The 12,505-nt window shown below is 42.2% G+C and overlaps 1 protein-coding gene across 2 annotated transcripts in view; it reads left to right on the forward strand.

Annotated features, from left to right (window-relative positions):
* The window catches only part of LOC119396323 (solute carrier organic anion transporter family member 5A1), a 38,419-nt gene extending 26,925 nt beyond the window's left edge, over positions 1 to 11,494 (forward strand). For both annotated transcript variants that reach the window (XM_037663487.2, XM_037663489.2), the window contains exons 14-16: positions 1,595 to 1,659; positions 2,582 to 2,705; positions 4,498 to 11,494. In XM_037663487.2, the coding sequence (XP_037519415.1) occupies positions 1,595 to 1,659; positions 2,582 to 2,705; positions 4,498 to 4,849 (541 nt within the window). In that variant the 3' untranslated portion in view covers positions 4,850 to 11,494. The remainder of the gene's footprint in view (positions 1 to 1,594; positions 1,660 to 2,581; positions 2,706 to 4,497) is intronic.
* Positions 11,495 to 12,505: the final 1,011 nt, after the last annotated feature.

The following is a 12,505-nucleotide window of genomic DNA, read 5'->3' on the forward strand; positions in this document are numbered from 1 at the left end:
AGCCTGCCATTCTGATGTGATGACACTTTGCATAAGATATGAGTGACAACAGTAGCGTAGGCAGAATTCTTTTTTTTGTGTGGGAGGGGGGGTGGCGGTGGTTGAACTATACTTTATGTATGTCCGTGCATGCATTTGTATGTGTGCCTGTATATATACACATGCAAAATTAGAAAATTTTGGCGAGGGCTCAACCCCCCCCCTTAACCCCCCCTTGGCTACACCAGTTTCAATTCAATTCAGTTTATTCCGACATCACAGGAGACATTACAAAAGTCACAACAGTGATGCTGTGGGGCGAAAGCAAAAAGCCATTAAGGCTTGACGAAGGCTTTCGCACCATTTGACAACATAGCAACAGCAGCAAGAGATCATCAGTTATTATACAATATCAAAACATGTACTTCAAGGCCATGCCGATTTGCATTTTATTAACACGTTGAAAAACATTTACAGAACGGAGCAGTATAAATGGTTTACTGTAAGAAACTGTTTAAGGTTAGTGGCAGTAAGTAGCTCATCATCTGGCGACCATAGTTAGTACGTGTGTAAGGAATTTTCCAGTCATCGGTGGCTCGTGTGCTATAGGGGCAGGTATAGGGTGTCAAACGCGCTAAATCAGTAAGAAAAGAGTCGTGATTCTTTCGGGAAGTACGATATCGCTTCATTAAAATTGTATTGTATATCTCAGGCATTGGTTGTAAATTAAGGGCTTCGAAAATGGGTTTGGAATGTTCATCGCGAGGAACACCTGTAATTATGCGCACAGCCTTTTTCTGTAATCTATATATTCGGCCTAAGTTCTTTTCCGATGTGGTGCCCCATACTAGATAGCAATAGCTTAATGTAGGTAAAAATAGCGAATTATATAGTAAGAGTTTAATTTTTTGTGGCAAGAGAAAACGTAAGCGCGATAAGATACCTACAGTACGAGAAAGTTTAGTATGGACAAACTCAGCCTGATCCTTCCATAGCATGTTTTCGTGAAAAATTACTCCCAGAGTTTTCACTATCGGTTCAATTTTAATAGATTCTGAGCCAATCACTAATGATAAATCGCAGTTTACGGGCTTATTTATTGGACGAAAGAGCACAGATTTTGTTTTTGAGGTGTTTATAATTAGCGAATTTCTTATGCTCCAAATGTGCAGCAGTTTCAAGACACTATTTGCTTTGTCAACTAGTTTATGCAAATCGCAGTCTTTAAAAAATAAGCTGGTATCATCTGCATAAATAATAAATGTTGTATTGTTATCGATGTTTGTCAAACTCATTAAGAATCGAATTGTAGGGCTTAAATGTCGCAACAGATTACACATGCTGTTAGAGATGGTGTATGTTCAAACCCTCTGAAGCGGGACAAGATAATGACCCTCATAACCTGCGTAAGTGAAAATTTTAAGTTCTGATTACCAAAAAATGCCAAAAAAGTAATTGTGGCTTTAGCTGTATGTGCACTTTGTGAATTGACACACGATTTTGTGCAGTGCATGCGCTACAGGTGATTGGGGATTACTGATCGTTAATAAAAGTTAAATCTGAGTAATTCACATCATAAAATCATGCTTAAACGGCTTCCTCTCTGTGCTTTCAGGTCTGTAGGAGAAGAAGAGCGGTCCTTTGCATTGGGAATGCAATTTGTAATATTCAGGCTATTTGGTAAGTGTGTGACAGACAGTAGTCTTTCTTTTAACGCCCTCTGGAGATTTACGCAAAGAAACGAAGTCCTACTTTTTCTGATAATGCCACAGTATTTGTGCACAGTACTTGCGTGAAATCAACTGCTGTGTCTGAGAAACACAGCAGGTGTGTTTACCTAATTGAAATATGGCACACCTAAACTTGGAAGAGTTTTTTTTTTTCCGAACAGGAAGCTCAAATTTATGTTGTACATACATCACAATCAATGTTGCATTAGGCTGCATATTGTTTACAGTGAAAGAGTTAGGTATTCCTAAGGGTTACTGCTGACAACATATATTGAAGCATTTATTCATTTGACCCTACTCTCTTTTGTTCTTTAGTTGTGTAAGTATGGATTTCAAACCGAGCCTTCTGTTTAAATAATCTTCACCTAAAAATACACAACTGTGTGGCATGTTTAAATAAATTTTAGCTGTGACAGATGTAGCATGATGGAAACAGTGCATACGATAAACAGCTGACGTTATTAGGAAAAAAAATAATAGCAGCAGGCAATCTTGAAACAAGCTTAAATAAAAATTAATGTGCAGTGTCAGGGCCCTTGTGAAGCTTTTACATTATACTTGTTCATTTAGAACACCATGCACGTACTTGGTTTGCTCAGGGGCACTTTCAGGTTCGAGTTAAAGCATGATAGAGCTTAGACAGATTTTCAATTACATGGCTCTTTCGATTGCTCTTGTAGCTGCTGACCATACGGCTCAAGCAAGCATTTCCTGTCTCAGATTTCTAGAGACCTCTGTGTCGGTGCAAGACACATCATAGCCCAGTAGGAACAAATCGAGCGTATCGACGTAAATTTGTAATGCCGCAACCCAGTGCAATCTCGAGTTATCTGTGGTTGTAGATGTTGACACCCTTCGTGTCTGGCTTGCAGGTTACATCCCAGCGCCGATAATGTTTGGTAATGTGATAGACTCTTCGTGCATCCTCCGAAAGGCCCACTGCGGCAAGCCGGGAGGCTTCTGCTTAGTCTACGACATTGAGCAGTTTCGACTCAGGTGAGTTTCGCTTAGATATCCCCGGCACACCGGCGGCCGTAATTTTCTGCCATTGTCCATAGAGATATTTCTCCAACCAGAAGAGTTCACTACGACACTTTTGTGAATCCTGCCACATTCAACCTTCACTGTTGTGCATTGCTTTAGTTAACTATAGCCCAGTTAGATCATTGTAGCGATCAAAACGTGCATTGACAGTAGAAAAGAGAGCACTGATCCAGACATTTTTCTCATCAAGCTCAAGGGGGTTTCAGGGCCCCTTTAACAGCATGCTGCGCAATGTCCTGGCAAATTTTCAGCCATCGGGCCTGTTATGCAACCTACCCCTATTAAAGTCCCTGAAAAATAACTAAAGTAGTGCCATTCAAGTCAGTGTACAAGCGCCTCCTCTCTCGTGCACTTTGTAGATTGTAAATAAGGTTAGTTGCAGTGTGAAGCTCACAGAACATGGCTCTTGGCCGGAAAGTGGGGCTTCTGCAATCCTTCCGCTAGAGCACCCGAGGGCGCTGCAGTTCTAAGCGGCGCAGTGGGAAATGTCCACGAAATAAAGAATGTGAAAAAATAACAATAGATACGACAACGCAATGTATATACAGAAGCAAGTGGCATATTTTTGTGATGTTTGACAGTGTAAAAATGCATGGTACATAATAAGTGAGTAAACGAAGGTGCTCGCTCCTGATGGCAGCGCCACTGCAAACTCAGCAGTGCTTAGAAATCGCTAGTTTTCAAGCACTAGCTTTTTAGAGGGTCGCGCAAGTGCCATCTTGTTGGTCCGCTTCTGGGTTGTTTACTTGATCAGTGCATGGTGCATGGTTGACCGTGCTTGAGCCTGTTTGTATGGTGGTTCTGCATGCCTTGGTATGCCGACCTGCTGTGCCAGTGTTAGCAAAAGCAGGTACAACTGCAGGAAGAAGCTGTTCTTGCTACAGCGGGAATAATCCATCGTTTCCTGGTGGACACCCTAGAGGCTCTGCTACAGCTGCTAGAAGAGGAGGCAGAGGCGAAGAGACGCAGTTGGCGCTACTTTATATTTTTCAGGGACTTTAGCCCCAATGGGTCAAATTCAGTGCAACAGCTATGGGTCACTGCACTGTGTGGTTCCAGTGAAGATCAGTGTAGGAAGCAGTTTCTGTAAACGTTCATCCAGTTGTGTTGTAGGTTTACTAGCGGTGGCAGCCAGTACTATAAGACAGGGCAAACAAAGAGACCACATAGACACTGTACTGTGTGTCTTGTTGTATTCCTACAGCTTACTATTCGAGATATAAAAAGGTGCGAAAGAAACGACACAGAATGGAAATCACAGGACAACATGCTAGTCTGACCTTACGTAACCTGACCTCCTTGTCCATTGTACAGTCATTGTACAGTTTATTTTTGAAAGAATTGGTAGGTCATGCAAAGTAGTAGCTGACTGGTACAATCTAACCTGCATACATTGAACCCACGTATAATGAATTATTTTGTATATCGAACAGTTTTAAAAACCCCTTGAATATATTTTAGATATAGTATATTTTATATATCAAATTACCCTGTATAAAGAACACTCTTGTGATCCCCTTCAGGTTCGACCTATCCGGGTTTGACTGTACATACATTTACTATGGGCTAGGAGGTCTTTGAGAGTTTTTTTTACTAGTGCTTTACGCTCGGCCTTGCAATCTTTGTACCGCAAGAAAAATAACCAATCAGGAGGGGGTAAAGTACACACGTGAAGAGCGTCACTGATATATGAAAAGGACATGGCAAGTAATTTTCCATTTCACTCTATTTGTCGTATGTGCAGGTACATTGCCGTCTGCTCCGGACTCAAGGTGGCCGCGGGGCTACTGTTCTTCCTCGACTGGCTCCTGATCACGTGGCGGCACAAGCGCGAACTCAAGGAGGCTCCACCCATGACGGTCGGAGAAATCGTCTCCTCGATCATCTCGCTAGACCGTCTCTCCGCGCTTGGCTGGGGTGAGGACGAGCAGAAGGAAGACGTCCTCCCGCTGGGGAACTGCGCAGAGGACATCGCCGACGGCGGCAACGACAACACAGTCCACCAGGGTGAAGAGCACAACGAGAAGGAGCGCCACTGTCAGCCGCTGCTCAGGAACACCGCAGCTCAGCCGGGAACGTCGGAACTGGTCTGCTAGTAACTCGTCTAGTACGGTGTGTAACTTTGCGCAAGTCGCGTGTGACGAGTGCCGAGTCACCCCGGTATGCACGTACGCAACAGGTCGACAAATAAGGTTACAGGCTCTACCCTTGCCGACGCCGTAGATGCTTCGACTGAAATCACAACGAAAGCCGAGCTGGACTTGCCTGCATGCACATTTAAAATGCCTTTTGGACAGGGAACAAAAATGGTCGCTGCTCAGTTCAGCCAGGCCGTATTGAAATCTTCCAAGAAACCTGCCTCGGCGTTCAGAAAAGCATACAATAAGGTTGTTTGCTCAGCATTCAACCCATCTGTCATGTGTAGGCAACTAGCCCCAGGTTCCGGGATGAAAACAACCATTTCCCGGCTCTTTTCGCCACAAGTTACAGACTCTGTATATGGTGTAGATGCTGCACATGCTTACGTCGGAGCTGTCAGGCCGCCAACGACGTCAATAGTAACGGAGAAGAATGTGCATACTAATGTCGTGGGCCTTGTTTCGGGGGCCTCTTCAAAACGACGATAGCCACTGCATCCCTAGTGGTTCGTGGCTGCTTCCAGAACTGCTGTTCACAACGTGTGCTGGTAATATGCAGACCTTAGAGTGCCTACAGTGCTTACCTGGGAGATTCGATGGCGTTTACGACACGACGAGTTCCGGACCACCGTCGCCCGTCGAAACCCGCAGCAAAACAAGTCCGCGTTGGAAGTGGCAGATCATGCCTGCAATCACCTCTTCAGTTTTTTTTTTCTCTCTGCCTCAAAATGATTGTTTTTTAAAGTTAGCCTACCGAGATTGTTTTGTCTTGCACATGGTGGCTGTAGTGCTTGCTTGGCGCACATCTCGTCACAGCGTCACAGTGTACAAATATTGTCAGGTGGAGAAATTACCAGCATGTCGGGAGTGAAACCATTTCATTTCTAGACGCAGGCTATTTCTTTTTCTTCCTGTTCTTGTTCAAATGGTCTCGCATTTACATAATGTCTCTCTCTTTCCACAACACTGCAGTTCATGTAAAGTTCTCGTCTCATTTGTAAGCGTTGTTGTTGCTTTCTTTTTCATCCGTTAAAGGGACGTTAAAATACTGACACGATTTAAGCTGGCAGATTGTTATTTTGAAATTCTAATCGTTCACATTTTCCAACGGAGGACGAACTCCTCTCCTTGAATTTAGCGCCCAAACTCGTTGCATCGTGACAGTGCATATTTCAGAGTAGTTTTGTTTTTTGCTACTTGCACCTGTAAGCAGGAAGATTCTCAGAATTTACAAAGTTGTTTCTTCATGTCTTCTAATATAGTTGGCTCATTTTTACCAACACACAGTTGTCTAGGCCTAACCAGATGCTACTACCAAAATGCATGAGGTTAACTTAGCCGGTTCAAAAATTTCAATATGCCACCTCCAAAGTGAAAAACAAAAATTTGGTGCAGCAAGCACGCTCGAAATATGAAATGTGTGATTGTCAAGTCTGGCATTAATGTTCCACTTGTCGTCCCTTTAAGGTCTCAATTTCATTTTGTCATTGTCAATGGCGCATTAGTTCTGGCCGAATTCTTCCGAGTCATTTTGGCTGAACACTGGACGACAACACCAGCACTGAATAAGTCACAAAAGTTCTGTATCATTTCAAAATGAAGCTTTAATTTCTGACTGCCTCGTGCCATTCATGAAAAGGAAGTTATGGGCTTTCATGGCACTCCTAAAACCGAGGAGTTCTTGTACTGCGCGTTGACACCTTACAGTCAGTAGCATTAGTGTGGTTTAGGCTTGTGTTTGGTAACATGTTTTTTTGTTCTTTTTTTTTTTTTCAATTGGCCGATGGCGGTGATAAGAAAAATGCTACAGCAACTGTGCAATGTCTAAGCCAACAAGTAAAATTAGAAAGAAGAAAAACCGAAATGCATCATTACAAAATTCAGTTCCCAAGTTCAGAGTTCTTCATGCAAAGACGCGACATGCAAAGACGCGACAACTGCACCAGCTAGTCTGATGTCGTTGCCTTATAAACGGTTACAAATTTCAACACAGTGGGAGTGGGACTTTTTACCGGCTTTAGACATGTCAAATTGCACTATCTAACTTTTTTTCCCCGTCTCTAGCCTATCGTGTTGGCTGTACGAAGTGATGTGGTTCATGAATTGCCACTCTCATTACTTTAATTTTTTTTTTAATTTTCTCTGCTTCCTGGCATGTTGTTCCATTATAGCCGAGAAGCAGTGCAGGTTTTTAAGTGGCTTCCATTTTACCAATTATTCTCTTCCCTGGTTGAACATTTTATGCCTTTTACAGCTAATCTTCCTAAAGGTGTTGTCTCGTTCTAAACGGTTCAGTGGACCAGATAAACTGCCCATGGTGTGCATGTGTGTGGCATATCCCGCCATTTGCTCTTATCTTTCTTTTGCATCTTGATAACAGTCATGAAGCTGTTTAGTCGAATCTCGTCATAACAACGTCACAAGCAAGATGAAGATAGCTTCATTATATCACATATTTGCTAAATTACATACATGTAATCAGTAAATAGGTAAGCATTTGAGATTAACCTCATTATAGTATCTGATCATATATATCAGTTATTGTTATATCGAGTTTCGACTTAGCGTTCTTTTGTCAGTGGGTCACATCTCAAGTAAGAACTATGGAAACCTAAGAGCTTTTTTAAATTTTTTTGTTTTCAGCTGTGGCAATAGTGTTTATTTTTTTTTGTGGCATAATATGTGGAGTTCTTTAATGTGACCATTTTACTCTCTGCACTGTAAATGACAAGTGTAATGTTAGTGACACCAAATACTTCACTCCGAAATTCTTTTTTCACCTCCTTGGTGTGCAGTCTCCACACACTCTGTACTTTAAGTACTTTTTCTGTACTCTAAATTTTCCTGTTGTTTTGTTGATCATCGTTCAGTAAGATGTACTGAAAACTGCATGCAATGACAAGAAGTCTGCCAGTTGTTCATTTCTCAGTCGCAGGCCATGAGTGCCACAACATCACACACGTCTATTTTAACTTTTTGTTTTGAAAATGCATATCTGCATAGAATTGCTGAAATAATACGCTACCATCTTTAGTGAAAGCTTCGCCCTGAAATACATCTACATAAAGATTAGTAGCTAAGAGCTAAGAAAAAAAATGTACTACATGTATGAAAAGGAGTAAGCTGCGTTCAGAAACCTGTGATTAACTTAGCTTCGTGAATTAACCAGATATTGTTGTAGATGAGGCAAATATTTTTTTCTTGCATTGTGTCTTGTTTTCACTATCAGAAAAAGCAACCTCCACTTGTACTGAGAAGATGGCATTCTCTTTCAGTGTTACCAGAAAGTGCAGCGATAACAATTTTACTCCTGTATTAATGTTTCTTTTTTTGCATAGCTCCACAAACTCCATTAACGATCACAGAAAGCCATAACAATTGAAATCGTGGAGTTTCATTGGCTGTATGTACTGCATGGGATTGTGCAACCAACATCACAAGGCTTGATGATTTGAAAGGCGATTATTACAGCAGTCATTGAAAGCCCTAAGTTATGCAATTATATGGCTTGATATTAGTGAATTCTAATACCGTGTATGTCACATCCATAATGGCAGTGCACACCCAAAAACGCCATGCTTCACAATGTGTGCATGTGCAGTACTTGTGCGAAAGTGGATAATGTGAAATGTGGCATTCTTGTGTACACAGCGCCGTTATGAATGCAACGTACGATGATGCGATTTAATGCAAACTCAACCTGAGAACTGTTTTACCAACAGAATTATCTTCCTTGTTTTAGCGAGAAGACTCTACCTTATGATCACTTTATGGGCTGAAACTAACCTAATGACTTGACGGAATCTCAGCCGTCAGAGTGAGCAACAATCCCGAAGACGTGTTCAAGTGCATATGTGATACAGCATGAAATATATTGTCACAGGTGGCTCCTGCCTTTCATCATGTATATAGATGTATGTCATAGATGAGATATTTTGACAGAGCAAGATTTAGGACTTTCTTCTAGCGTGTGATCAGTTTGCGCACTGAGCCCCTTTCATGAGAGGCAGAAAGGAGCCACATGTTCTTGCAAATAATGGCAATATCTCTGTGCTGAGCACAAGAACGTAGTTTGTGTGCCTACCAGGTGCGCACAAAAGCATCCTTCGTCTGTAGGTTCGAAAGGCGCTTATGCCAGCAATAGAGAATTGAACACTCCACACATTTGTGACGTTCAGTTCAAATCGAGTGACTGTCATTGCAGAGAAAGATAGGCCTGCGAAGGCCTATGTCAGTCCTGTGGTTGGACAATGCTTGCTCCTCCACTTTCTGTGCTGGCCCTATATTGGAACGACATCAGCAGGTATACCTGCTTCTTTCTGTGTTCACAGGAAAGTGACAGAATAGTGAAAGCACACTCTTCTGGGTGCACTGCATTCAATATTTTTGTGCAGCACATTATTTTTAATTGAATAGAAAGAAAAAGAAGCAAGAAAAAAAAGTCTACAATCAGCATAGGCGTACATTGAATACACGTTAGAGGTAATTTACACAAGTGTTAAAGTTATGCAAATGAGAGGTAGTGAGGGAGCATTCACACTGTTGTACTATTAGGAACAGGTTTCGTGTGCACAGGCTGTGAACGAAGACAAGCACGAGCCAGAGACAGTGTTTTGTAGTTAGTCTTTGGTTTGTGGGAACAGGATAATGACAAGAGATGGTTACAACACATACTTTAGAAATTTCGCACTGCACTTCGATCATATCATTGAAAGTTACTAGTTCTTCCTTGTCTTGTGGTGTTTCGTATTGGCGAGGGAACTGTATGGAAGAACCTTGGCCTCGGCAAACTTCATTGTACTCATGGTTATATCTAGGAGAAACAGTCTCAGATCAAGTAACCACAGGCCTGCAGTCTCACATAGCGCGCTTTCTTGGTCATAATTATTTGATGAGTTGAATAAAGTTTACATAAGCTGAAATGCACTCCTTTGCTTGTATGATGGTCCTGTGCTGAACCTTCATAGAAGTGGAGCGTTCACCATACACACTACGGTATTAGTACCAGAACATTTGGTTAGGTTCACGTAGTTGTTGCACAAATGTTCTTGAAGCAAGCATATCTTTTCTGAAGATACCATAAACAAAGTTGACAAATATGAGAAGAGCAAATTTACTTTGTTTTAATTGCATCACTTCAGCCTAAAGGTGTGAAGCACTTTCCTCCTGCCTTATGATCCAGTGCTTCTTTTTACTAAAGCATGCAGTTAACAGGCACACTTCCGATAACGACTTAGATCACATTAGCGATATTCTTCTGGTTTTGCCAGCTGCGTATTGCAGCTAGGTTCTCGCTGTATTGTACACCGTCCTTGGCGAGTGCTGTTTAGCATGTTTAACACGAAATTGTACGTGTTGCACACGACACTCTGGGCGGATTCCATTTTGGCTGTTTCTCCTTGTTCAGTGACCTCCTCGTGCAAAAAGCTCCGCAGAGGAAAATCTACAACAGAAGCTGGCATCAACAGGCATCAACAAAGAGCTTTTATTGCTATGCACCATCCATTTTTTCAACAGTTTTAACAGACTGCAACAAGCGTGTTTTGTGGGAAACTATTTTGATAATAATAACTAATGTTTCTGAAATAAAGGACATTGAACCAGCTGTTTATGAACAACAGCTCGGGATGTACTAATTTGTCCGGTTAACATGCCGGCATAGGAGTCTTCAAATTGTGCAGCAAAACTGCTGTCTGCATTGTGTGCTCTTCATTTTGTACAGTACAGTTTTTCAAATTTAAGGGTTTGAATCCCAAGGTTCGCTGGAATACATCGTATATTGTGCAGGCTTCCGAGTTTGGCCATCGTGTGTATTGCTAGAAAAAGGTTTCACAATGGGCGACATAGCGAAACTGACCTTTGTCATTTAGGTCAAGTTATGCAGGCAAACGCTACTTGTCTGTGATGCAGATTTGCATGTTCGCTCGCACTCTCCCCCCATTTCGCATGCGTTGTACGCCTTGTTATATTGTAAAGTGAACGAGTTGCACTGTAGAGATTTACTGCACGTGGTGTAACTTTGTTATGACGTTGAAACTTCTGTGGTTTTAATCTTTATTTATTTCTGCTGCTTCCTACATATGGGTGTGTATCTATCTAGGACAATGATGTCCTTACACTAGTATTTAAGGTTCTTGAGAACGTTAGCAGCATGCAATTCTCCTCTTATTAGGGAAGGAATGAATGGAGAAAATAGGTGTCATGTTCTTTTGGGGGGATAATTGTTACAATGCATCTGTGTCATCATTACAAGTGAATCTCGGTGGAGCATCACTGTGTAATTTCTGCTTATATAAGAGATGTTATCCTCTAGCGCTTCACTAATGAATTCTTTTCGCTTAACTGATACTGAGACCTTTAGACGTGTAGGTACTTTCTCTGAAACAGTGTACTAGCATGTGTGGCTGTGCATATGCTGTTTCTCTTAAAAGAAGACTGCTGTTTTGTTGCTGTCGTGCAGTCCCACGAAATTGTATTGCCACTATACACATAGCTTTGCTGCAAAATTACGCTGTGGCTTCGTGAGTTGTTGCAGTTTTCATACCTTTTGTTTTTGTACAAGAAGCGTCATGGCACATTAAAAGCTGTATTGTTTGAACATAATGGCATTGTCTTTTGCTTTAGCCCAAAGCATTCCGTGGCTACTCACTTCGGGTTTCTTAAAGGTCATTTTGTCACTCCTACACACTCTTCTAAAGACGATATATTTCCGGTGAAGATGGATAAGAACTTACTTTGGAATGGAAATTGCAACCGTGTAAATGTATGCTAGTGAAGCGAGAACAATGTTGTTTATTCATCAATATTTAAAATTTTGTTTCTCTGTCATCCTTTGCATTGTCGTGGAGTTTGGCTCCTGTAACGCAGGGGTTCGTTCCGCCCCTCACCCACCTCTCCAGGAGGGCCCTGACACCCACGCTCCAATTCCACTCTCACTGTCCCTTCAATCCCCAATCGCCCGTGAGTGTATCGGTTGAAGTGTCCTCACTTGAGAGACAGTTATCGTACACTCCACACCCAATTTTCATTTTCATTTCCTTCTTCCTTTTAAGAATCCTTCCTTTTAAGTAAGAGAGTTTTTTTTTTTTTTTTTACCTGAACCGCGCGAGCGTCGACCGCCGTTAGACCGCCGTGTTGATAAGCGCCGTACAACGGAGCGCAGTGGCAAAATGAACGAGAATACGCGCATGCGCGCTATGAGCGTTCCTGGGCAGCTGTCATCTGCTAGGCTTTTCGGGGAACTGGACACCACCACCGCTTCTTTTGAGCACCGCTATCGTCATCCTTTCTTGTCTGAACGCTGCCATCAAGTTATAAAGAAAAGGTCAAGTGATCACGTTTGAGATGGATGGGATGTGATTATACACGCTGATTATACCACTGCGTATCAGCATTTTTACATCGAAGCTGTTAAAACAGCTTATTGCCTCAGGAATAGCCTGCCGCAAAAAAAAAAAATATATTATCCGTCGAGTACGAGCGGAGTTGGAGATTTGACGCACGCTGTTAGCGTTTTCTCTCTCCTCTCGTCCCGACGAGCGTGCTGGAAGCTAAGCAGGGAGGTATTGGCGGCGAGATCGAGAAGAGTCGGCACCTAGCGGCGAGCGGATGAAA

Source organism: Rhipicephalus sanguineus, chromosome 6 (genome assembly GCF_013339695.2).
Source record: "Rhipicephalus sanguineus isolate Rsan-2018 chromosome 6, BIME_Rsan_1.4, whole genome shotgun sequence".
NCBI classification, from domain to species: Eukaryota; Metazoa; Arthropoda; class Arachnida; order Ixodida; family Ixodidae; genus Rhipicephalus; species Rhipicephalus sanguineus.